General features: G+C 39.8%; 1 protein-coding gene across 4 annotated transcripts in view; it reads right to left on the bottom strand.

Moving 5' to 3' along the window:
• Positions 1 to 1,678: 1,678 nt before the first annotated feature.
• Positions 1,679 to 25,498, bottom strand: part of LOC122711722 (homeotic protein Sex combs reduced) — a 34,909-nt gene continuing 11,089 nt past the window's right edge. For all 4 annotated transcript variants that reach the window (XM_043930731.1, XM_043930733.1, XM_043930734.1 and 1 more), the window contains exon 3: positions 1,679 to 4,625. In XM_043930731.1, the coding sequence (XP_043786666.1) occupies positions 4,321 to 4,625 (305 nt within the window). In that variant the 3' untranslated portion in view covers positions 1,679 to 4,320. The remainder of the gene's footprint in view (positions 4,626 to 25,498) is intronic.

Genomic DNA, 25,498 nt, shown 5'->3' with positions numbered 1-25,498 from the left:
ATGTTATCGCTGCGTGGAATTTCAGTCGTAAGTTATTATCGAGCGATGCGTGTGTGATCAACCAACCAATTTTCTTTCCTTTAAATTTTCCCCTACTTTTCTGGTCTAAAAAGTTGGAATTCGAGGAGGTGTGTGTGTGTGTGTGTGTATATATATATACATGTATGTATCTATATATAAGAGAAAGAAGAAAGGGTAAAACGTCGTCCTCTTTTTTTTTTCTGTACGTCATATCATTTTAATAATTACAATTTAAATTATATATATATATATATATAATTATGCGACCTTACACGTACGGTGCTCTAGGTTACGTAGATGTATTAAGTAGTAGATACTTTTTATTTTTTTTTTTTTTATCTTTTTTTCTTTTCCTTCTTTCAGTTAGAACTATTTTTACGTATATTTTTTTTTTCTTTTTTTTTTTTTTTTTTTTTTTTTTTTTTTTTTTTTTTTTTTCTTTTTTCTTTTCTTTACATGGAATGAAGTAACATTTCAGTTTTGACGCTACGCACGAACGTAATACTTGAGCTTAATTTTAAATTGGAGAAACGCATCCTTCGCACCTGACGGGTATGTGAAATATACATACATATATATATATATGTATATATATATATATATATTTCCTTTGTTTCCTTTTTTTTTTTTTTCCTTTCTCACACATGATCCGAACGCGCGCGTCTCGAAGAAAGTAAGAAAGTAAGAAGATCGTCGAACGTCACGTTCACGGGAGGAGAGTGAGATATATATATATATATACATATATATATCTCGCGCGTAATCCGCTTAATATTACTCGCGACGGATTATCTCGCGCTTGAAAACAAGAGCGCGAGAAATTTTATATGTGAACTCTGCATTCATAGGTACGGAACGTGTTATGTACGACACGCGGCGTGAACAACAAAAAAAAAAAAAAAAAAAAAAGAAAAAAAAAAATAATAATAATAATAACGAAACAAATAAAATACAATATTAACACTGGACCAAGTCAATTAGAAACAGGCTCACTCTCGATAGAATAATAGTAATAATATCGATAATTTCAATAATCATCGTAATAATATTAATAATAATAATATTAATAATAATAATAATAATAATAATAATAATAATAATAATAATAATAATTATTTAATTAATTATTAATTATTAATCTTCGCTATTCTTTCATTTAAATATCCCTATGCGATGTACCAGGCGATAACGAAAGATTCTAACGTATTTTATATATATAATATGTGTATATATATATATATATATTGTTTCAGTTCGAACAACTTGCATCCTGCATCTGCGTTTTTATCACAAACAATTACATTCCACGAAGCAATACCATTTTCTGTCCCTTATCGAATTGCAAAAGAATTATTTCGAGGAATCGTGCTCGTTCGTTAACGCCTCGTACGATAATAACGTCGTTCAATATCGTGTTTTTTTTTTTTTTTGCCATATATTCAATAGCTATGTACAATTCAACGTTATAGCCTACGCTTATATCTTTCTCTCTTTTCGCCTTGCTCGCTCTTGCTCACCTTATACATTTATTAATCTTTTCTCTCTCTCTCTTTCTCTCTTTCTTTCATTCACTCTCTCCCTCTCATTCTCTTTCGTTCTGAATATTAATAATATTATATATATATATTTATACCTTTTTTTTTTTTTTATAGATCCCTGTATTCTTCCGAATTTGCCTCGCATAAAATTTTACGCAGTTCACGACATCTTTTATTTAAGCACGAGAACGACTGCTAGAGCGATTTATTATTTTTATTTTTATTCTCGAGGTTTAATTATTATACCTTTCCTTCTTTTCTTTTCTTTTTTTTTTTTTTTTCTTTCTTTCTTCCGAGTCTTCGGTATCACAAGATAAAACCAATTATTATAACGCACGCGCCACGAACACATTATCTAAATTCATTTAAACGTTTGCTTTTTTATTCGATTAGATTCTATTTCCTTCTTCCTTTCTCATCCTCCTCTCGCTCGGAAAAGATTGCTCGTTTTTCTCGTTCTTATTCTTTCCTTTTCGTATTGCGCGTCGTGATGCGCAGTCGCGAATGCGCAACCAGACGGGAGGCGCATGCGCGGACGCGACGCGTACCTTTCGCAAAAAAGCTGATCGAAAAATCTTCCTCTATCCTCTCTGGACAAAAAGTGACGTTATACATTGTTTAATTCCTGTACAATTCAAGGGAAAAAAAAAAAAAAGAATTGTACCGTGTGTAATTTAATAATTAAACGCGAGAATTCCACAAGAGAGCAACGAGACTTTCTACCAAAATTGTGTTCGACGCAAGAATTGCGAATCCATCGAACAGCTATCCGTAAGAACGATTTAACGATTTAATTGTTTCTGATTAATCATTGTTTCTGTTGAGAAGATACGAACTGCGGTATTTACAACAAACAGCTTGCTCTGCTTAATCCCCTATCGAAAATGTCACGTACCTTTAAGGAATAAAAAAAAAAAAAAAAAAGAAAAAATAACGTTAGAAAAAGGAGGAACATATATATATAAGTAAGTACCGCGTAATATATATTACGTGCGCATGTATATCGTACGTGATAAATGAAACGACGACGAAAGTGCTCTCCTATTCGATTTGGCTTAACCGCGGCGTGAAAGGAGGGGGGAGAAAAAAAAAGAATAGGCATCTGTATCGTCTATCCAGCTATATAAAATTGCGACGGCATCATCATATACGCTTCGATTTTCGCGAGTAAAAGTTTAGTAAAAGTATCAGGCGGGCCTCTATCGAAAAAACGGCGGCGAAGTATGGATCGTGTGTTTATTAATAGGCACCTTACGTACTACGTAGGTAAGTAGAGAGACTTTAACGTGCACATAGAAACAGACGGTTCCACCGGTCTGTGGAGACTGCGTCGTTCGTCGATTCGTCCGGCCGGTGAATCCCCCGCAGAGGGGGAGGGAGGAAGAGGGAGAGAAGGGGAAGGGAGGGGAGGGGAAGGAGGGGAGGAGATAGATTTTTTTTTTCTTCTCGAGAACGAGCGAAAGAAGAGGAGGAGAAGAGAAGAGAAGAGAAGAGAAGAGAAGAGAAGAGAAGAGATGGAAGAAGGAACGCAAAGTTAAGTAATGTAAGTACAAGTCGTAGCCGCGTTCCTTCTTTTCCTTTTTCTCTTTCTCTTTTCTTCTTCTTCTTCTTCTTTTTTTTTTCCATTCGGTTTCGAAATATACGGGGGAAATATACGTATGTTTGTGCGTAAGGGAGTGAAGTGTAGAGGGGAGGGGAGGGGGACGAAGAGGAGGGTGTCGTCCTCTTTTGGATAGATCCAAAAGATGCGAAAACGATAGACGCGGCCGGACAAGATAATTAATTAATTACTCGCTCAATTAATTAATCACTTTAGACCGCTATAATTTCTAAGCCCTTAAAAACTACTGATTCGGTTTTATCTCACCCGCTGAGGTGGCTTCCCGTCCGCGTTCGGGTTACGCTTTATAATTTAACCGCGCGGCGAGAGAGCCCCTCGGAGCGCGTCCAGTCCATTTAATCGGGCGCACGGCTTTGCTTTGCAGAAAATTTCTTTTTTTTTTTTCTTCTTCTTCTCGGCTTCCCCTTCAACTTCAACAATAGTTATACCGTGACGGAATACCATCCCGCGAATGTGGACACAGGCTCGGATGGCCGATGGACGATGAACATATCGATAATGGAAACAATCTCCAACAAAATTTTCGAGATTTCTTCGAGTCGAAAAAAAAGTAAAGGATGAGATAGGAAGGAGAGAGAGAGAGAGAGAAAATTTTTATCATCAAATTGTGGAACCGAATTGTGTCACGTCTTCCATCGTCTAATCTGATTGTTACAAACTGGAACAATGTTGAAAAAAAAAATTCCAACATAAGATAAAAACATTAACCGACGAAATTAAATATATTACATAACATATTGCTCGTTCAAACTGGAGCAAAGAAAAAAGTGTGTGGACGAAGAAGAAAGAGAGAGCAAAAAAAAAAAAAAAAAAAAAGAAAGAAGAGGAGGAGGAATATGAATTCTACGAGTGACGTTGACGAGTGACGGGTCCTATCGGCGGCCTATGCCCAGAGATCGCGGGCCTCCTCCGCCACGTGTGTCCTACTGGAAGTGAAGTGTGTGTCCCGGGCCGGCCTGAGTCACCGAGCAAGACCTGTTACGAATCGTGTCCCCGATCGTGACGATGGCCAAGGCCGGGGGGAGGGGGAGGGGTGGGGAGGGGTGGGTGTGGGGGAAAGCCTTTTTAGAAGTTCTGCTCGCCGTACATCCCGGGGAACCGGACAGCGTGTGCTCCGAGCTCGGCGGGCGAGAACTCGTCCTATGTGGCCAAGTGTGCGAACTGGCCTGGGTGGGGCGCGAACTGGTAAGGGTGGCCGTAAGGCGACATGTGGTACGGTACAATGTTCATGCTCGCCATCTTGTGCTCCTTTTTCCACTTCATCCGCCGATTCTGGAACCAGATCTTGATCTGCCGCTCCGTAAGGCAGAGGGCGTGCGCGATCTCGATGCGACGCCGCCTGGTCAGGTATCGGTTGAAGTGGAACTCCTTCTCGAGCTCCAACGTCTGGTACCTGGTGTAGGACGTCCTTTGCCGTTTCACCTCGCCGTTCGCGTTCACCGTGCCTGTCAGAACATGCATTTCCGTCAGTCAGCAACTTTCAACGATATTTACGAATTAACAATTATCTTTGATTATATAACACTTTTAAATATATATTGCGTTGCTCTAATATCGATATTTCGATTCGTCATAACGAATAAAATAATAATTGTACATGAGTATGGAACAAATAAAATAAAATTTTATTATATATATCCCCTGTAGAGTTTAGATTAATTTATGAAAATAGATACATGTAATAAAAATTATCGATGTAGAAAAGGAATTATTTTTATGAAAAGGAGAAGCTTGTAGAAAATAGATTTCTTGGTAGGTTTCTTAGATATAAAGAAAACATCTAATATTACTACTGTTTTTATTGAACTTCAATTAATAATTGTTTTCTTATTGGATTAGATTTCTGAATATTATCTTACTCCTTTTAAACAGGTTGTTACAAGGTATTATTTCCATCGAAAATAAACATGTCCATTATCGAATTGTCGTGGACGAGGTTATGAAGATATCGGAAGGTATCGAAAGGCCGATCAAACGTAACGGTTCGGTTAATTATTTCAACGAGTTAATGCTGAATCGAAACGGTGTTACGGTGGCTACAACACCGGTCGGTTGGCAGCTGTTTCGCCTATTTACCCAGCGCGCGCGCGCGCGCGCACGCCCGGGCCATAAATAATTTTATGCAACGCTGTTATTACGATACCGCTCCGCCTATTACACCTACTCCGCGCTCCGCGTTGCAAAATGCTCGGGTAACGAATAGCTCTCAAGCAGAGAACCTCTCGAGGCCACCTTTAAATACCAATAACCTGTTACTCCACCTGTAATACGCTTTTCCCAGCAATCAACCCAACCGATTTACCCGTAAAACACTTTGATTATCCCAATTGCTGATAACACACACACACATACACGTGTGTGTGTATGTGTGTGTATAGAGAAAAAATATATATATACACACACACACATATATTTGAAGAGTCGTAAAATATATGTGTGTGTGTATAGAGAAAAAAAATATATATATATATACACATACACACATATATTTGAAGAGTCGTAAAATAGTCGTAAAAAATAAAAAGTCGTAATAAAACAAATAGTCGTAATTCGAGGAAATTCGATTCACACGCGCTTGCGAGATTGAATAAGTATGGGAAGAATAGCGGAGCAGGTGTTCACAAAGTTAATGACAATTTCCACCTCTCCTAACTCTGAGGACCCCGCACCGAAACCGTTTACTCGCGAAGCTCATCCACGAGGAAACGAGAGGGAGGAAGAGGGGAGAGGGAGAGCTTAATGACCAGCGGGCGTTATCACTTTCCTCCCGAAGTAACGCGTGGCCGTTGGCTGACTTTTTAACGAATAGCTCGCCCCCTCCTCGCGATATCGGCCCGATCTTGACGGAATTCTTTCTCTCTCTTTCTCTCTCTGTCCAGCCTCATTATTACACGCCACTATGAAGCCGGCACGCGTACCAAACTCGAGCGAAGCCCGAAGGGACATAGGATCCCAGCGTGGATCCTTTCCCGGTGATTAATTGCCAACCGTGTCCCGGTGACGTCGATACAACGTATGGAGCCACGGGGAGACGATCCGCCCGCTGTGTTGCGCGCCCGCGAATTTGGCACGAGAAAAGAAATCGAAGGAGAGAACGTTCGAGTCCGAGTCCGAGTTCTTCGCCACTTTTCCGAAAGAAAAAAGAAAATTATCCGGATATGGAAATACGCATATATACGTATATATATATATATATATATATATATATATATTGGATGGAGTTGGCCTCTGAGGAGAGATCTAAGAGTTGCGTCCGTTTTTCGATAAAAGAGAGAGAGAGGAGGGAAGGGAGGAGGAGAGGTTGGGGCCCGACTTTCACCGGGACCCCGCATTCTTCCGTCACAGGGGCCGGTGTGCATCGACGTTGACAAGAGTCGGACAGCGATTAATCATCGCCTCTCTCGTCGAGGAAGAGGAGAGAAAAAAGAAGGGAAAAAAAAAAGGAGGAAAGTTTTCGTACCACGGTGTGTATTCCAGTCACGGTGGATCGCGCCAGTTCGCCGCCGTATCTTTATCACAGGCTGATAATGGATCATTATCCAACGCGTTTTGTTCGCCGGTTGAACGAACCCGGTATGCCCGAATACGAATCCGCGGACGTATTCACGGATTATTCAAAGGCTTCTCTCTCTTTCTATCTCTCTCTTTCTCGAGCACGTACACGCACGCGCAGGCGCACAGACGTGCGCGTCACGGTGTTGCGCGAGAGGCCTTTGTTGTTGCGAATCCTTGGTCGTGGCATTCTTTCACGGCGATGCGACGAAACGCGGACGCGAGCTATTAATCATCGGTGGCCGAGGATTTAGAAAAAGCATCGGGCCTTGGTGTCCTTCTCGATGACAGAACCTAGACATCCGAGGCCTCGAGATGATGATTACGTTCGATCCGTGTTTTACGCGAGATTCTGCTCGTCGATCGACACGAACGAGCTTTGTATCCGTGATATCTTTTCTTTTTGCGTCTTGGATCTTTCTGTGGAGAGTAAATTGGTTCGTAAGTTTCGAGTTATTAGAAAGTTGGTATTAAAGAGTGTTTGATAGGTTAGGTTAGGTTGTTACGAAAAGATTAAGGGTAAATGCTTTTTGATACGATTGATAAATTGTATAGTGTATACAGTAAAGATTTGATTAATTCGCTTCTTGTTGTTATTTTTAACTTTAATATCCAATATAAAATTATTCTTTAAATGTTCTTTAAAAACGTTTAATCAAAAATATATATCTTGTTAATTCTTAATAAAAATCCATTTACCGTTTAAAAATCATTCTTCATCGAATATCATATTTCCACTCTTGCTCCTTAAAAGATACTTCCTCCAAAGTGACACGTAAATCATTTTATTCCATTTCCTAACCGACTCGAAGAACCTTGGTAAAAACCGTTCGAGAATACGTTTTCCTCGAGCACCAAAAATAACACCGAAGAAATTAAGCCGAGTGATAATTGAACGGGTGTGGGCGAGACGTGCGACATCTGATCGGGTTTCCCTCGAATTATAAATCTCTTTCCACGTTCAAAGAATCGTGATTGTCGGATATCGGTTCAACGCACGATGTGTTGGCAGTGAGCAATTAACGACACGCGTGGCTTTTCTTTCTTTTTTCTTTTTTTCTCCTCTCCCTCTTGAGGGAAAAGATATCGCGATAATTAGAGAAAAACTGGCTCGCGCGAATCGCCGTGCAACAAACGTTTTATTAAGCGTTATAACACGAGGCCGTGTTACTATTAGTCAGATCAGATCTCTCGCAATAGATCTGTGGAAAGAAAAAAAATCTCCGCTAACTGCTGGCGATCAATCTTTGCTAGCAATTGCTCTCTTGGTTTGAATAAATGCGTTAGGTTTCTTGCTTCTTTGCATGTTATTAGATTTCCTTTCTTTTATCTCTCTTTCTTTTTTAATTTATCTCTTCCTCTTTGCCAAAGGTAATGAACTTCTGGTAACTGGTCAACTGATGAAGTATTAATCGAGTATTAATGAGTTTTCAAGCTCCGTTGAAATTCAAATTTTGCTCTTTAATTAAAATTATCTGGTTGGTTTGTACTCTTTTTATTGTTCTGAAAATTAGAATTGTATCGATTTAGAAAATGGTTGTAATGATTGTGTTAGGAGGGTTATGTTTAATTAATTTTCGACATGTTTTTAAGATGTTTCATTTTTTCTGAGTAGATAGGGAATAACGATAGGAGAGAACGTCCAATCGTTACTCATCGGCGATCTTATGACAAAATATACGAAACGTCAACGATGTGTGTCTTACCACTCGAGGCAGCTGTGAACGTTCGCTTTTGTGTTACGCTACACGTTATAGCTTAGCATAAACAAAAGAAAAGGGAAGGAAACGACGATGAAACGTGGCTGTGCGGCAACGAAATGGTAATTCTCATAGTTAACCTAATTTGTGATGGAATGTTACAAATTAGGAATGAAACAGAAAATGAGAAATAAATACTATAATTTTTTTTATAATTACTCACGATTCGAATTGTAAATGAAATTGTAATCCTGATATCTTTGAAGAAAAGTTATTTTTGTCCTTCTTCTTCTCTTCTAACAAGTAAAGTATTATATATTCTGATTCAAAAAATCATACTTTATATTCTGTATAAAACTTGAATATGCAATATTTCTGTTTCGATTTCTTAAATATTTTCACAGTATATGCAGGCTCTGATTTACATTTTTACGAAAAATCATACAATATATATTTCTATCTGGTATCTGATCAGATGACAAAACCAGTCATAAACATATCTTGTTTTCCTAATTTTATAGTGCAATGATTGTAAAGTTCAAATTTTGCATCTGTTTTATCATTTTTAAACTGTATAACGAATAGATGCCTTTTGCAGAATAATAAATTTTAGAAATTAATATTTAAAATTAGAAATTAATATTTAATTAATATCTAAAAACACTCACAAAATTATCAAATTATTTCTTAATCTTAATTTCTTAATTTCTTAATTCTTCTTAATCTTGACGAATGACATTAGTCAGATTTACAGAAAAACACGGATTTAATTTACAGATGTAAATATTTTAAACAATTTTATCATAGTAATCACAAATTCATCACTTTTCTAGAATCCACGAAACTTTTTTTTAAAAAAGGAAGAAAGAAAAGATCGTATAACCTAATAATAATTTTCCAACAAAATCCACTACAGAGGGAGTTTCTCTCACTGGGTAAAAATGTTTGACATGTCTCGCGGGGAGGGGAGAGGCTCTAGAACGACAGGGTCAACGAGTCGCATAGCTGTCGCTGCTGTTAAGACACCGGTGTAGAATGAAAGAGTGCGCGCTAAGCGCAGGCCCGTGTCGTGTCAGGCATCTTGTGTCACCTCGTGTCGTCTAGCGTTTTCGTGGCTCTCGCTCTTAATAGAACTCTCTCGTGGCGCGTGTATTCGCCGAACGTGTCACCGAGCTGCCAGCACGAAGACCGTTTCTGACCCCGGATTGACTGACAGACCGGCTGCCTCGGCCTGACTAACGCGTGACCGGGATAACCTCGCTCGACCCCGTTCTTGATCGATCCTCGTCCCGTTTCTGTGTCTTTTCTGTGTCTTTGGTGGATACTGTGATTAGTTTTGGGATCTAAAGATCTACAAGTACAAGAGATCATGAACTTTGATCGATTGAAAGTAGGTTAAGTTAGATTAAATTCGATTATAAGAGAATTGACCACGCGTCGGTCGATAAAAGTTATCGATGCGTGTGAAACTTATCGACGAGTCAAGAGAAAATTCAAACAAAATATTTCACGATACAGGATACCTCACCAAAGGTACACTATTTCATTATACACTTGATAAAAATATTTTCATTTTCATTGCGCACAAGTTACTATAATAAGTATAAAACTTATGCTCAAAAAACAATAGACGAGATGAAGTTAAGTTAGGTTAGAAATGAAAACGTTCGTTTAAGATAATCTTTGATATAAAAGAATTTGAAAATACAGAGGTAAGGTTACGAAATTAAAAGTTATGCACGAATTCTTCCAATTTGACGATTACCTCAATTTCATTTCTCTTTGTACCAATTTCTAACCTTCTCAAACTTCACCTCTTTTCAAATATAGCTACCTATTCCCGTCACCATCATTTCCAAACATCTCGCTTGATCAATCGGTCGATCATCCAGCGTGATTCAGATATCCATGGAAAGGGAGGCGGGATTATCTCGGTGGACGTGCAATTAATCGCGTTCGCCGCGGCGCTATCGGCGAGCAACTGGTGAAGCAGCGCGAGTAGAATCGCTCGATTAAGCGAGGCGAACGGCATTGGAATATGAAACGGTCCGCGTGTTGCATTCCAAGCGTCGTGCACGCGAGGATGATAGGCTCGACAACCTCTACGAATGTGTATATTTAGAAAGGCTCTTCGTACACATCCCTTTAACGTGTGTGTAAACGATCATCTGATAGGAATGGAGTGTGGTTATCGGTCGATTTCATCTGGCTGGATCGATCGAGGAATTCCGTGGAAAGCAATAAAACGATCTCGGTTCGCGACCTAATGATAACGGGGAGTTTAGTCTTCTCGGTGCTTGGAAACTTGTATGCAAACGTTTGTTTGTGGGTCGAGTGGAAAGTTTATTGTCATTCGACCTTGAGTGTTTTTCTTCTTGTTTCTCTTTTTTTCTCTCTCCGTTCTTTTTAATGGTAATCGATGATAATTTGTTTGCGGCTTATTGATTGCGGATTTTTTATGCTAATTTGTATTTTATGACTCTTCATTCTCTCTCTCTCTCTCTCTCTCTCTCTCTCTCTCTCTCTCTCTCTCTCTCTCTCGATTCTTTTTAATGGTAATGATAAAACCGTGTCTTATGACAACATTATATTTTTATTGATGCGATTTACCAAGAATTTAAAAGAGAATTATTTCTTTAATTTTCAATAAATCGTAACTGTATATTAAATTTATTAATCGAATTGAGAAAGAGTTCTTTTCTTCATTTGTCTCTGCAAAATTATAAAGTCATCGTAACAACTAATTAATGCATTTCTTTCTCGTGTTATTCTTCACGTTTCCCTCCTCATTATCGAGAGTCCACGTAATTTATAAATAACTAGAATCACTGTTTAGAATATATGTATCGTTCATCGGTTATTTTTAACAAGCGATATAGGCTAATCAGTCGGGTCAATCCTCGCATAACTCAGCCTCTCGCCAAACGGTATTAATGGCGGGAATCGGTGATGCAAAAGATTTAACAGCGCGCATAAATAGAGTTTAAGGTAACAAAGAGAGGTCTTATGCGGCCGCGAAAACGATCTTTTCTTGACGTTGTACGAGGCCTGTGTTCCCCTTTTGAAAGCGCGGCCGCGAATACTGCGCATTCCAAAAACTGCGCAGACCAAAAAAAAAAAAAAAAAAAAAAAAAATCGCGATGCAGAGAAGAGATGCTTTGCATTTCATTTAAACGAAAGATCTCTCCGTGTGGAATGTGAAACGGATGAAGAAACGTCGTGGAATTCGGCCTTCGGCCAGGGAATCACCTTTCGTTGCAAAAAATGAAAAGAAGAAAACGAAAAATCGGGGTGGGGGGAGAGGGGGGAGGAGAGGGGAGGACCTTGGGAAGGGCATGAGTGATAAGATGCAAACGCGTTGAGCCGATTGCTGCTGATTCTCTCGATAACCAACCACGACTATATTTTGTTGCAAAGTCGATACGATTTGTAGTGTTTGCTTTCTGTATTCGATAACGATATACTCGACAACGATTGAAACGAATAAAAAGCAATGATATAACGCATGTGAATAATTATTAATGTATATTTCGTGAAAAAGAAAATACGAGATTTTTTTTCTAAATTTTATTTAATTATTGAAATTTCAATTTAGCTTCGAATGTTAATAATAAATAAGATAAAATAAATCGATAGATTATATACGGCGATAGATAATTATTGCAAAATGATTTTTTATTTTTATTTCTTTTTTTTTAGAGTCATTCCATCGTGAACTGTTATTAATTGAATGAAAAATCTTATCTCGCGTGTAAGATTAAAATTGAACTTGGTTCATCTCCTACGAATTTCTATTTATATAACGTAACATATGAAAGGGGAAAGTTTTCGTATAAAATTTTTCGAAATTCGACGATATCCTTTTCCGAATGAACAATTTGTCAATGATAATAAAATAGAAACTGTGAATCTATCTTACGTACAAAGTTTTCCACTTTCGACGAAAATCCTTCTTCAAGATTGGAAAAGAAAAATAAAATTATCGCGCAATTTATTGCAAACAATTAAAGAACAATTAAAAATCATACACACGTAGAGTAAAGAGAATTTATCAACGAAGATCAGTCAACCCGCACAGATATCCTTCTTCGATATATATATTAAAAAAAAAAAAAAAAAATATCGAACTTCTACAAATGCACAATTCGCAGCAAACGTTCAAACGAGACGAGAGATACGACAAACGCGAATACGAGCAGAGAGAGAGAGAGAGAGAGAGAGAGAGAGAGAGAGAGAGAGAGAGAGAGAGAGAGCTGTTTATCAAGGAAAATCAGGCCTCAACGCGGCGAACGGCAGAACAACAAGTATTTATAACTCTGAACAGGAATCTGAGTCCGGAGAAATTATAAATCATCAATCCTCGGCCGAAGAGATTAACCGAACGAGAATACGAAGGAGAGGAGGAGGAAAGGGAAGAAGAGGAGTAACCGCGTGGCACGACGACAAAGACGATGTAAATCTAAAATCTACTCGGGCCCGACATCGTGGCCCGATCCACTGAAACACATCCAGCACCGTTCAAATCCCTCAACCTCTCTTTCTCTCCCCATTGACACGGCCGACAAAAGAAGAGTGGAGGTTCATAAATAACCCGGCCAGTTTATCGTGCCTATTATGCAATTACGATTGCATCTTTCAAGCCTAGGTGGTCCACAGCGTCGAGATCTCAGTGGCCCCGGTCAACTGAGGATAAATGCCTCTTAAAAAGTCATCCCCTCCCCCCCCCTCTCCTCTTTTCTCTATTTTTACACTCTATTTTTAATTTTAGAAATTAGGATCTCTCTATTTCTTCTTCTTCTTCTTCTTCTTCTTCTTTTTTTTTTCATCTATGAAACTGTGAAAATTGTGGAAAGGTGAAGGAAAAGTAGTATTTTTAGTCGATTTTCCGATCTCCATCTTGGCTCCTATTTACTTTTCCCTCTCGCGTGGCGCTTCCGCGATCGTTTGGCCAGGGAACGAAAATTTTGATGAGACGGTCAGCTGAAATAAATAGTCCGGGATTATTACGAAAATATCGTTTGACGTCGGTTGGTCGATAAGAGTTCGTTATGTAATTTGATAATTACATCGATGAAGATGAAGAGTGGAACAGAGGCATGCTTCTAGTAACTTGTGGAAAACATGTAAACTCTTGGGATGTCCAGTATAGTAGTTGCGTATGGCAAAAGGAAGGGGAAGAAAAAGACAAATGAGAAAAACTATTGCCGATAGCACGTTATGGGATATGTTCTCTAATTCTATCTGTTGAGCGTGATAATACAAATCTGAAAAATGATGTACAATGTGACACGTAATTACGTTAAAATAAATAAAATAAATAACAACTAAAAAAACCGACCTCTTGAAACAGCACAGAGTTAATAAAATTACAAATTGAAATAAAAAAAAGAGAGAAAAAAAAAAAAAAAGATTTATTTTATACAACAACATCATAAATCGTGCCAAATATCAAATATTCCACTTCGTATCCTCCTACAAAATTAATACATATTGCCACCACGTAAGTCTGCCATTACGTCAAACCTCGAATCGCAACAACTTTAGAAATCGTCCACAAAGTGTCACAACTCGCACGGTAGGCCAGCCATTAACGCAACTCAAAACAACGACAACGGATCGAATCACAACACGAATCATTCTCGCCTACGCCCACTCATCCCTCCCACGCAACGTTCTTCACCTCGCGAAACGGATCCAAATCCCTTCCAAATTCTGGATACGTTTACAGAAGGGGGTCGGTGGCGGCCGTCACGGCTCATAAATAAAGCGAAGCACAGCTCTCTTTTGAAAATGATCGTACGGAATTTCTGTGGAACGAGTTGAACCGCGCCATGCTTTTCGAACGTGTCAGCTGTTTATCAGTGGAAATAGATCCGGTTTTCGAACGTCGCCGTCGCCCGGCGGCGAGACATTATCCTAAAACAGTTGGTAACAGGTGGATCGTACCGACAGAGCGGATCGAGGCGATGGCCGCGCGCTGGACGGAAGGAACGTCGCGGAATGTCGACAGGTCGTTGATTTCCCCGATCTTTGGCCACGGCGATCGGCCCGCCAGCTGCGAGACCACCGAAAGGTCACAAATCAACCGGGATAGGGGGCTGAATGACGCAAAACACGCCTAGATAAATTTAAATCGCGCGTACAGAGACGAGAGTTTTCGCGATACTAGGCTCGGTTTGTCACTGGCCGGGAGCCAGTCGACGATGTGTATCCGATCCCTATCGCTTGATTTGGATTTCTGCTGGGAAATAGGAATTTTCGTTTCTCCGTAAATGCAATTAGCGAGAGGGGAGCTTCATCCTCGAGAATCGTATGGAAGAAGAAATTCGTTATTATAGTTTACTTGGTTTAACCTAACCTAACTTTTCTTTGAGAGAGAGAGAGAGAGAGAGAGAGAGAGAGTGAAAGAATCGTTAGACAACGAAAAGCAAAGATGGAAAAGGAAAACGTTATAACGTCTCAAAAAAAGAAGAAAAAAAAAATATTCTAATCAAATTAGACCGTTCCAGGCGTCCGCGTGTGGCAGACAGTTATAAATAGATTCAAAAACTATTGCTTTTCAATCCGCGTGGCGAGAGGTTTTCACGGGAGGAGGAGGAGGGGGGAAGAGGGGGAAGAGCGGTGTGACGCGGGTAAAACGAAGGAAAAAGAAGCGCACGAAAGAGGGTTGAAGAAGGAGGCGAAGCTCGATCGTCGAGGCGAGCAAGGGAGAAAGAGAAGGTAGGTAGACGGGTTTCTCTCTTCGAGGCGAAGCTTTTATGCCGAAGTTTGCGAGTGCCGGGCCGCCTCGGATCATTTGTTATCTTCCACGAGAAAGCTCTCTCTCCCCGACGCAAATAGGTTTGTTTCTGGCCGCTTTAAACGCTTCACAATAATCCACACGAACCCAAATTCAATTAACGCCTCTCTCTCGCCGTTGCCGACGCCCAACCTTCCTCTCCTTCCCTTCTCCCTTCTTCCTCCTCCGCACTTTGTACCCGTTGACAGGGAACGAAAGTCGCGCGCGGCTCGTTCTTTCGCTCTCTTCTCTTTCACACGGTGACGACCGTGGACCGACGGAATATTGACGTACGTGCTTGGAACTACCGATGACCTTGGAACTACCGTTCTCCAGCTACCGAGAGATGGCGAGCCATTCTTAAAAAATTTTTATTTAAAACTTTTTTAACGGAAAATTGTGAGGCGTCGTCAGAAAATTAAAGATATGATAAAATTTTGTTACCTTCGAGATCGCCCTTTGTTCGAACGAGTTTGAATTGGGTCTTTAACAAAAGATGGCGAATATTCTTGCATAAATTTTAGTTGGAAATTTAAATTAATGGTTTGTCGTAAAATTGAACGTATACTTCGAAAATTTCACCAATTCTCTAATCGTAAGGAATTATTGTTGGAAAACTGGATGTGATTCGATTTGACGATTTTTCTGAATATTTGAGATCCCTTAAAATACTTTTCACTTCACCTTGAATTATTTCAATTCTCAAGTAAGTCAACGACGCGATTCACGATCAAGAATCAACCACCGACATTGCCAATCCTCCACCTATCCTCCACATTTTCTTTCTTCCTAATCTCTCAATCCTTGGGAACAACACGGTAAATCATAGCTGGTCCAGAATTAGATGCTGTCCTTTCAATGGGTCACTCATCCCCACAGAATCGAGAATAACACACAGGGATTGCGTGGACGCAGGGGATTGAGTTCACGCGCGCGCAACAAACTGTCCTGCGTCCGAGGGGTCACTTTTGTACCGAGGAAAACGAAGAAAAAGGAAAGAGGAGGACGACGTGAGAGACATCTGTGTGCGTGCAGAGAGAGAGAGAGAGAGAGAGAGAGAGAGAGAGAGAGAGAGAGAGAGAGAGAGAGGAATGACGGCCTGGAACGACGATGGAACGGGATTGAGGAAGAATGGGGAATAGTGGGTACGCGTCTCCATCCATCAGGCAACGGTTCGACACACGCGACTCGAAGCTACGGACAACCACCGAATGCATTATCTTTCGTTCGCCAGTGGATCCGGCCATCCCCGATGCCTTTTCGATAATCAGAGCGTTTAGGCCTCTTTATGCATTCGTCGAATAACGTATGGCTCGACCGATACCGATGTCACTGTCCTTGCCTTTCAACGTTCTCTCTCCGCGCACTGTCTGCCTTATACGTTTCTGCACAATCGAGAACGTCCTTGGTACACTGTATGCGAAGACTATGGGCGAAAGTACGGCCCTGGAATTTGCTAGACGAGAGGTTAGGAATCTCTGCGATTGATTTCGAAAAGGATTATCTTTATCTTACGAAGAAGAACGATAATCTTTAAGACTGTTTATACGAGTGAAAGTAAGAAGATTTAGGAATTTAGTCAGATTGAAGAGTTTAAGAGTCTCTTAAAAGCTCGATGATATTTTTTACATAGAACTTCGAAGACAATGGTAACGATGGAGTCGATGATAAAAAATCTGCAAGCGAAAGTACGTGTTTTAAGAATTTACCAAGACTAGTTGAGGTTAGAAAGGAATCGAAGAACTGTTATATACACTGGATGGATTATAAGTGGAAAAGAAAAAGGGGGCTTTGTATTCGATTACATTAGCTTTGAGATTAGAAATCTCTAAAGCATGAAGAAACCTTCCTAACCTCTTCATCAATATCAATCGTCCACCAATAGAACCAATCAACCAAGTTCGCTGTGAAGATGCCGATATAATGTACAAGTACCAAATCAGATTTTTGTCGATTAATTGGCAACGGCCGATCGAACACTGGTCCACAAACACTTTTCACACTAACACGAAATGCACGCACACCGCGCGAACGTCTCGGGCAATGTTCCTGCCGCGGGAAAATTAATGACTTACCTTCAACGGGAACAATACAGTCAGCTGCGACTCTTTACGTGCTGCGAGGAGAGCGAGGCTCTCTCTCGCCTCTAAGGTCGAACAAAAACACACAAACGGTGGGGGAAGGGGCGGGGAGAGGGGAGGGGGACACGTGTGCGCGTGTGGAGATCGATTTATTTCCAAGCGTGTGTGTGCCACGGCAAGAATGCGTGCGCTATGATTTTTATAAGTTTTTCGTTGTTTTTCGATCGCGTCCGTTGGCGCGAGAATACGTCGCGTGCAATTCGACACGGCCTCGCTGGATTATCATCGTGCTCTATACGGTCCTTCTCGATGTTCTTTCCTCCTCCCCCTCCTACTCCTTTCTGCTACATTGTTGGCAATTATACACTTCCTACCATACCACGATTTTAGGATGCTCGTATTTTCGTTGCGGCCAGACGCTGCGCTCGCTTCGGAGCCAAACCGTTTTATTTCAGATTTAAGCTTCGGATTACGGAACAATTCCAGAAAATCTATACTAATAAGTGGATCTTAGAATTAATCCGAGACGAGGATCTAAGTTTAGATACTTTCGTACTTTTTTGGTATACTTAAATTTAACAATTACCTGAATTGATATTATTGAGATTTAGAGGATCGACAAACGAGATGTACACGCTATTGGAAGAAAATCTTTGATCCTTTGCGATATAAGGTTACTTCTGGTTTCCTCTTAATTGGAAGAAACAAGAAAAGAAGTAATTATACCTCGATCGTGGATAGGATAATCTTCCAGTAAAATTCAGTAGAGTCCTTTGAGAGCATCGAGGCGCCATCTGCTTCTTATTTTCGATGCAGGGCGCACGCGTCGCGGATAGATAATCATCGGAAACGCGTCTCTCTTTCGTACAGGCTACCGTCCTCTATGAATCATGCAGCGCACCGATGTGTTTCAGGTCAGCTTGTTCCTCTTAGGAGGCTGTCGGTTTTGATCGGCCATGGCGTTCCTCCTGGTTACCCTAGTCGGATGGTGGCCGAGCCTTCGTGGTACGTAAGCCTCGCGCGAGCATTTATTTATGGTCCCGGATCGCTGGGGTGTACGTGGAACCGCCTCTACACAACCATAATGCCCTCTTCTCGGCGAGCGTCGCCTATCGAATCAACCCATCCCCCCCTCGCCCCATTTCGATACGTTTTACACGATTCGAAATTCTGTTTCTCCAGTCGATTTCATAATTGTTTTAATCAATGGAATTCGATCGAGAGATCTAGGGATCTTTGTTCTAGGAATTTTATCGAGAAAATCTCCATATGTTTTCTAGGGAACAAAATATTAGTTGAATTTAGATCTTTGTAGATGTGAAATAATGAAAGTAGAGATTTCGTTCCAGGGAAAATTAAAATTATATATTTTTATAATTTGACCATTTTTAAATGGAATGGAATCAAAATTTTGAAAAGATATATAAAATGGATAGTTTTTCGATGAAACGAGTGACGTTTGGAAATCTTATCCAAGAGTAAGAATTCACAGTGATGCGTAAACCTCACGCAAGCATTTATTTATGGTCTCGGGTCATCGGGTGTGCGCGGGGGCCGCCTCTGCGCCGTACTTTAACAGAACATATATTTTACACGCGGAATAAAGCTGTTTCCTACTTAATTCCGCCTTCCACTTTGATCCACGATGAAAGCGCTTCCCGTTAATTGACGCAACATCATGCGATAATTGGCGAACGTCAAGGACTATCTCGCGGCATTTTGTATCCACCAATCTTCACCTAGAATCAACTCACTTTCAAACCATATAATATATAATTCTCTCGATTATTTATTTCTTTCTTTTTTAATATCGTATTATTTTATTCTTGCCTCGAGGAAAGAAAATTCCAATTCCATTAATAATAAATATCTTCATGAATAAAATTTCAAATTGGATATACTCTATATACCCATTAAGCAAGGATTACAACGAGATCCCACAAGCCACTCCGACTAATCACTCCACCCCTCCGAAAATCATAAATCTCTCTCTCTCTCTCTCTCTCTCTCTCTCTCTCTCTCTCTCTCTCTCTCTCTCTCTCTCTCTCTCTCTCTCCCCCCAGACATGAATACAGAAGAAACCATACTAAATTTTTTTTTCTTTTTTTTGCGGTTAACGGCAATATGGCCGACGGTTCACCACGGTAAAATGACCGGTACAGCGCCTACTTCTCCGTTCCCTCCGACCATCAGAGCCGGTCGATCCGAAAATAGTTCGCTAGGGGTGTAAAAAGGGGACGGCGATGCAAGTTGAGCGTGATTCCTCCGCTCCGAGGAGATTGAAATACATCCTATACAGGATAATTATGCGAATTGGACCGCGTGTACGTAAACTAATCGGCGCAAAGATATTTTTTTTTCCAGATTTCTGACTGGGATATAAATGAAATAGCGAGAGGGGAATTGTATATCGAGGGTAATTGTATGTGAATCGTTGTAAAAACACGGAACGCGTGTAACGCGCCGTGTCATCAGGCATCTAATAAATCGCTTCGAGCGATTTTCAATCTTATTATTAACCTAGCATTTTCGCTTTCCAACTTGCGATTATTATCTCTTCTCCCGCAGAAGGAACGCAGAGCGCCAATCGTTGCGCCATTTTTCCAGGAGAAACAGATTGCTGCTCGTTTTAATCTTCGCGTTGCGTGTCCTTTCGATCGAAAGGATTTGGAAACGGAAAGGTGTGCTGCTTGTTGCAGTGCCGTACCAACTCCTCGCCAGCCATGAACGTCACCGTGACCAATCCTTCCTCCTCCAGCGCAGCTGATGCTCGAGCTTGTCCCTTTTTATCGCGCGTCAAAGTGCCATACTCGTCTCCCCTATGTTTTTCCTCGCCGTTAAAACTACCTTCTACGATCTTGGCCAACGCGACTGGACGTAATTAAATTCCAATTTCTTCGACTGATCAATTTTATGTATTTCGAAGAAAATAAGATTATCTATGTGAGACACGTGTAATATGATTCAATACAAAAAGAAGAAAAGAGATATATTTATTTTCGTATTGGTCGAGGAGGAAATATCTTCTTCTATCCTCCTCGAACGTATGCAAATATTTTTCGTAGTTGATTAATCGGACGAGCAAGAAATTTGAATCGGATAAAAAATTAAAGAGAACAGATGATGCACACGGGTCTCGTGCCAATAAGACTTTCGTCTCGATAAATTTCAATTCGTTTTAAGTTTTAATTTCGAAATAGACGAATTTTTCTTATAATAATCCCGAAATCGTTCTAATTAAAAAATTATCGCGTCATCATCATTCATCTCGTTTGAAGATATAAAAACAAGAATTTGAGAAACGAATATAATTTAATTGTAACATGAATCGATGGATGATAGTGGACGATGAATCGGGACAAATCACGGTAAGAAAAGATAAATGAAACGAACGAAATGGACGGATAATTGGATCTGCGACGCGGCCATTCAGCGTACGCTAATATAGATAAAACGAAATAAAACGAGGAATCGTGCCAGGTGGAGTCGTAAACGAGGAACGTTACCACCGGTGGACGGCTCGATTGGCCTCGTGTCGCATCGAGCCAACGGACGCCATTCGAGAGGAGGCTATAAATTTTCTGCGGAGCGAAACACGAGCTTTTTTTTCTTTTTCTTTTTTCACAATCGCCGTCCCGTCATCCGTTGGACGGATCCGTCCCAACCGAATCTTTTTGCCGTTCCCGTTTTTAAATCGGCTAGTAAACGGCTAGTGGTGGACAATTTGTCGGAATAACAAGCCTTTCGCTAGTGATTTATAATAATCCACGGCTCGAAATTTTAATTTTCGTGCTTTAAATACCGATCTGAGATCTCCCTTCGCAAAAATTATTACGAGTACATTTGGACCTTGGTTGGGAAGACGGGCATGTGGACGGAGAAAATAATCGTAGAAATTGTTATAGAAATTATAAAAGTTACGATAATCGAGCGAGACTGGAAACGAATATGAAATATTTTCGAAAATTAATCTAAATAATGCGAATTATTATTTTAACCGACTGAGTTAAAAGTAGCTAAAAAAATCTCGAGTGATTAAAAACTTGCTAGATCCCATTTTTCACGTAACCTCCAACCCGTTACAATTATTTCCTATTCCTTAATTTCAACGAAATCCTTCGTTTCGAACGAAATTTAAATTATCGAAGAGATAAAAAAGATTCTTGTTATTACGAATTGAATAAACACAAACCTCGTGGGGGAGAAAAAGAAGAATTATTCTCCTGCGCTCCAGTCGTAGAAAAAGGAATCGTGACGAGATCATTCGTGGTTCGAAGGTGTGTGGTTTTGTCGCGGGAAAACCAAGGGCGTGTTAGGAGCGTGTAAACGTGGTCGGCAGGCAGGCCGAGCGAAGGAGAGAGAGAGAGAGAGAGAGAGAGAGAGAGAGAGAGAGAGAGAGAGAGAGAGAGAGAGAGAGCGAGGAGGAGGGTGGGGGGCATTCAGAGGCGGCTCGTAAATTTTCAGGAGCGGGAATCCTGGCTCGGGGGAGGGGTTTGGCCGAAAGAGAGCGAGTGCAGGGGCATAAGGATCAAGGATCTCCCGTGGCGAGAGCGGTGGGCCACGCGGAGCAACAGGCGGCCCACTTCGCTCCCGGCACACATCCATTACCCCATCGGCTCATCCCCGCACGTTCTAGCTGCTTGCAATGAAAATTTATGCCCTAATAAGTGATTTGTACTCCGAGCCCGAGTCGGCCAAATTGCCCGCCCTTCCCCCTCCCACCCGCTCGCCCGCAGCCGCGAGCCGCAGCGCGTGCTGCGGCCATTATTATAACCACGGCTCAGCATTTTTTTAAAGATGGCTCCCACTTGTCAACCACCTCGCTCCACTCTTTTCTTCCGAGAAATTTTTGCTTTCTCTTTTCATTTTTTCGTGATGGAGATTATCGCAATTAATCAATTCGGTGTTGGAGAGGTTTCTCTTTGCATGGTGGAAGAGGTGAGATTTTCGTGTGCAACATCCTTCGGTCGAAAATTAAGCAAGCATTGTTAATAAAATAACGCGTTTAACGAAGCTCGAGGGAAATTTTTTTAAAGATGGCTACTCGACAACCACTCTACATTTCCTTTCGAGGAATTGTTGAATCTTTTCATGGGAATCGCGATTATTCCCTCTTGGTCGACTTGGAATCTGTAGAGAGTTAATGTTATATTCGAAATTCACATTTCTAACGATATTATAGGATTACGATATTATTAATACATTCGTTGAAAATTCTGATCGAAACTGATCTCTAAGTAACAAATTCTCGATGGCTACTTGTCAACCGTTTTCTTTATCATTTCTTTCGAGGATTTTTTTTTTTTTTTTTTGATAATGGAAATTGCAATTAAATTAGTATTCGTTTTTAACGAGTTTCGACGTGTGAGGGAAATTTTTTAAAAATGGCTACTTGTCAACCGTCTTCTCTATCATTTCTTTCGAGGATTTTTTTTTTTGATGATGGAAATTGCAATTAATATTCGCTCTTGACGAGTTTCTCGTTTCCACTTTCGTGGAATTATTAAATATAATGACGTGATATTATAGAGTATAATATCATAATATATTCGTTGAAAATTCTGATCGAAACTGATATCTACAATCTAGCAAATTCCCATAAATTAAGCATTGTTAACGCGTTCGACGAAGTTCGACGTGTGAAGGAAATTTTTTTAAAGATGGCTGCTTGCCTATTCTTTCCTTTCGAGCAATTTTTCTTTTTTTTAATGATAAAGATTCTCATTCTCGTAGAATTTCTGTGTATAACATCTTCTGATCGAAAATTCCCATGATAAATTAAATAAATTAAAAATAATAAAAAAAATAAAAAAAAAAAATAAAATAAATAATTAAAAAAAAATTAAATAATAATCATCGTTAACAAAGCTCCTGTGAAGAAAATTTTTTCAAAGATGGCTACCTGTCTATTCTTTCCTTTCGAGGAATATTTTCTTTTTTTTAATGATAAATTTTTTAATAAAGATTCTCATTCTCGTGGAATTTCGGTGAGATTTTTGTGTATAACATCTTCTGATCCAAAATTCCCATGATAAATTAAATAAGCATCGTTAACAAAGCTCCTGTGAAGAAAATTTTTTCAAAGATGGCTACCTGTCTATTCTTTCCTTTCGAGCAATTTTTCTTTTTTTCAATAATAAAGATTCTCATTCTCGTGAAATCAATTTCGGTGATATTTCTGTGTATATAATATCCTCGTTGAAAATTCAGATTCAGAATTCCCCACTTCTGGATTAAGCATTGTCGTAACGCGTTCACGAGGTTCGACGTGTGAAGGAAAAATGACACGAGCGTTTTAATGCGGAACTGGCTGTGTATATACGAAAGAAGAGAGAGAGAGAGAGAGAGGGGGGGAGAGTATATATTGCTCATGCGCGTTGATTGATTAATGCATACTAATGAAAAGAATTTTTGTTGTTGCTTAAAAATGAAATAGCCGACACGACCGGGAAAACCAGTTCCAATCCTTCTAGCCGTGTTAGTTTCGCCTGTTAGCCACGGTTATAATCGTTGATGCGCGCATACGTGCGCTTCTGCCTTCTCGTGGATTCTTCGAACATCTCTCTCTCTCTCTATATATATATATATATATGTATATCTCTCTCTCCCTCTGGTGGCTCGTTAATTCGTTATTAGAGAGACGAGTTCGAAAAGCGATCGAATTTAATTCGAGGTTCGAAAAGAGATATTCTCTTGGATGGATGAATTGTTGTTATTACAACGAGAGAGCAGGTAGGCATAATGATGATGATTTTGTCTAACGATGATGTCGATGCTCTGCTATTATTGTACACAGAGATACGTTAAGTAGGTTTTTTTTTTTTTTTTTTTTTTTTATACGATTTTAGTGTACGAAGAAGAAGGAGAAATTTCGATGGTAAAAATTGGGGGGGGGGGGGGAGGTATTATTGGAACGATATTATTGGAAGAAATTTCTTTCGAGAAGAGGGAAATTCTGTAATACACGAGTTATTTCGATTTAATTCATTGTTTCAAATGCAAATGACAGAATAAATGTTGAACAAGTGATTTGCGTTATTTTTAAACTTGGTTTACTTTTTGACTATTTTCAACCTTGAGATCGAAGCGCTCAAAAAATAATCGCTTAACTGTTAACAAATAACATCCATGTAGAATAAAAATGTTATCTGGATAAGTAATTAATTAATTATTTATTCTTCGAGCTTAATCGCGAAGTTTCCTCGAAGAGAAATATAAAATAGCTTCGCTACAGAACGAATATTATTTTATTATATAGAAGAATTATATAGATATTATTATATTATATAGAAGAAATTCCTTTAAGTGTAATAGCTAATAGTCCTCGACCACGATAACGAGATAATTTCCTTACTTGCTTCGTATGAAAAAGGTATACTCTGTGACTCGACAACGAATCGAAAGTTGGACAAGGAGTTTAACTCATTTCGATCGCTACTACCTTGACCCAAACACGGCCAGACCCGATCGAATCGCAAACTATTTATTGCAACATCGACCAAACAAATATACCCCCCCCCCCTCTCCGATATAACAGCTCCTCGTATTATCCGCTCGTTATCCTTATCCGCCTCTCTTGACAAGTTCCACTCCTCGAAACCGATCATCAAACGACATCTCAATAACGAAATTGCAAGAATCTTTTGATAGATAGATAAGGGAATATAAAGTTTGTGGATAAAATATCGTAATAAGTATGTAGGAATGAATTCAATGACGTTGTTGTAATGTAAACAACATTTCTATTAATAGATACGTAACGATGGATTCCACGTTGCAGTCTTCATTATTATTTCCATCATTTGCAATCTTCGCCTGTGGAAAAATATTATCCGTATTGAGATGAGCGATGATCGAATGATTGCGAAAAATTTTGAACATGTTCGAGTAAAAGCGAAGGAAATTGGAAAAAGTTGATATTTTTCCTATTATTGTTGTTATTAATCGCGAGGGGAAAAAAGGGAGGAGAAAGCTGCGGAATTTTAAAAAGCAGTTGCAACTTTCATGAAAGTTGCCGAGACCCGGATTTCCTCCAATCCGTGTTTTCCTTCGATCTTTCTCCTCCGCGTTTACCTAATTCTAACGTTTATCGTTGATCGATTCCTTCCTCCACGTGTTGGACACGTGGGTTTATTGTAAAAAAATGCGGGGAACGAGTCGCTAAATGCCGCTACTGTCCCGTTACGGGATGCCAGATGCGCGAAACC

The sequence above is a fragment of the Apis laboriosa genome, unplaced genomic scaffold (assembly GCF_014066325.1).
Source record: "Apis laboriosa isolate Shangri-la unplaced genomic scaffold, ASM1406632v1 scaffold17_cov146, whole genome shotgun sequence".
Classification (NCBI taxonomy): domain Eukaryota; kingdom Metazoa; phylum Arthropoda; class Insecta; order Hymenoptera; family Apidae; genus Apis; species Apis laboriosa.
The sequence above is the reverse complement of the archived record's forward strand: the minus strand, read 5'-3'. Positions and strand labels throughout refer to the sequence as shown.